This window comes from Chlorella variabilis (genome assembly GCF_000147415.1).
Source record: "Chlorella variabilis unplaced genomic scaffold CHLNCscaffold_15, whole genome shotgun sequence".
NCBI lineage: Eukaryota > Viridiplantae > Chlorophyta > Trebouxiophyceae > Chlorellales > Chlorellaceae > Chlorella > Chlorella variabilis.
Genome location: NW_005435073.1, coordinates 428,959 through 430,932, shown reverse-complemented (window position 1 = coordinate 430,932; position 1,974 = coordinate 428,959). Strand labels below are relative to the sequence as shown.

General features: G+C 69.1%; 1 protein-coding gene across 1 annotated transcript; it reads right to left on the bottom strand.

The window, feature by feature from the left end:
* Positions 1-32: 32 nt before the first annotated feature.
* Positions 33-1,974, bottom strand: CHLNCDRAFT_25405 (hypothetical protein; the record flags this gene model as incomplete). The annotated part of the gene is made up of 7 exons (XM_005845925.1): positions 33-143; positions 327-379; positions 553-655; positions 1,013-1,149; positions 1,390-1,491; positions 1,691-1,744; positions 1,941-1,974. Coding segments are annotated over 7 exons (594 nt in total), but the record flags the coding sequence as incomplete, so codon positions are not given.

The window sequence follows — 1,974 nt, the reverse complement described above, 5'->3', positions numbered from 1 at the left end:
CATGGAGGAAGACCGGAGGCAGCAGCAGGATGCTACGCATGGTGGGCGGGAGGGGGCGGGCAGCAGCAGCTGCGCTTACCCGTGTCGTTCAGGCCGCCCGTCTTGCGCACCACTGGGATGGTACCGTAGCGCATGGCGATCATCTGCGGTAGGGGCAGTACCAAGGGGCAGTACAGGGCGCTAGGTGCACAGCGGGAGGCGCCACCCAGGGATGCAGCTGCCCGCCCCGCTCAACCAGGCGCGGTGTGGGCAGCCGCCTGCCGCCCAGCCCCTGCCTAGTGCAGCCGGCTGCCTGGGGGCTGCTGCCGCACGGTGCAGGAGCGCACCTGCGTGAGGCCGCAGGGCTCAAACACGGAGGGCACCAGGAAGATGTCGCAGCCTGCGATCGGGAGGGCAGGAGGAGCACGCTCAGAGCCGTGGGCCGAGGTGGAGGCCCATGGCCGCCATCCCACTACTCGGCATCAGCGGCAGCAGTGCCTGCGTTTCGCGGCTGTGCGGTACCGCCCCAGCGGTATCCCTCTGCCCCCATGTTCCCTGTTTCCCAGCGCCCACCAGCGTAGATGAGGTGGGACAGGGGCTCGTCGTAGGCAAAGTGCAGGCGGGCGCGGTCCGGGTACTGCGCCGCCAGCTGGTTGGACAGCTCAGCAAACTCCGCCTGCGGGGCGGGGCGGCGAGTGGGCGTATGTTTGACCATGTGTGCGTGTGCAGGTGCGTGCAGTGGAGTGCGCAGGGACAGAGCAGCTGGGAAGGGAGGCAGAGAGACTGAGGAGCGCGAGCGGGGAGGGGGGTTGGGGGGCTTAAGCGCCAGGGTCAGATAGGTTTGGGGGCAGGAAGAACAAGCTGCTGCCCCAAACAGCTGCCGCCTGGTGTGCTGGCCCGCCGTCCAGCACTCCCCATCCTGTCGGCTAGGTGGCCAGGCAAGGCTAGGTCTTCATGAACCCCAGCAAAACAAACACACACCACACACACACACACGCACGGCGTGCGCTGCCGCCCGCACCCCGCCCCGCACCTGCACTTTGGGGTCGGGCGCGGAGCCCAGCAGCACAAACTGCGCGCCGCGCTCCAGCGTGCGCCAGGCGGCGTGCTTGATCAGGTGAATGCCCTTCTGGTGCGTCAGCCGCGTGACGCAGCCCACCACGGGCACGTCTGCAAGCCGGGGAGCGCGGGGAGGGCAGCAGGCGCTCGGCCTCGGCAGGCCGGCACAGCACATGGCGGCGCCGGCCCACGGGCACGCGGGGGAGGACGCACGCGCGGTGCGGCCAGCGCAGGCGCGCATCCCCACACACACCAAAAACGGAGCCGCGACTGCGCCACACCACACCACACATGCGCGCACACACGCCGGCGCAGAATGCAACAGAATGCATACCACCACCGCCCGCTCACCCGCTCCCGACAGGTTCATGCGGCTGCGCAGCTCGGCCTTGGCCGCCGCCTTGCCCTCGATCACGCTGTCTGCCGTGTAGCCGCGCGGCAGCAGAGGGTCCTCTGCAGGCGCGGCAGGGGAGGGGGAAGGGAAGGTAAGGGCAATGGGGCAGAGGGGAGGGAAAGGAGGTGTCAGGGAAGGGCAGAAGGGCCATCAGAGACGACAGGTGAGCTGGCGACGAGCGCCAGCTGGCGACGAGCTGGTGCTCATGGCTTGCTGCCCGGTCCCGCAGATACCCCAACGCGCGGGCACGCCACCCACCAGAGGGATCCCAGATGTCGGGGTCGATTCCGTTGCGGATGCCGAAGAACTTGCCTGCAAGGGAGGAGGGAAGGAGGGAGAGGCGGGCAGAGGCGGCATCGGAGCCGGGAGCTGCACAGGCGCATCGCATGCGGACGCCCATGCAGCCTAGCAGCAATCCAGCGTGTCGGGAGCGCGGGACTGAAACAAACGGGGCCGCAAGGGGCCGCCTGCAGAGGCGTGGCCCAGCGCCAGCTCAGCGCCAGCTCACCATAGTGCGGCGCCACCGCCGGGTTGCCACTGAT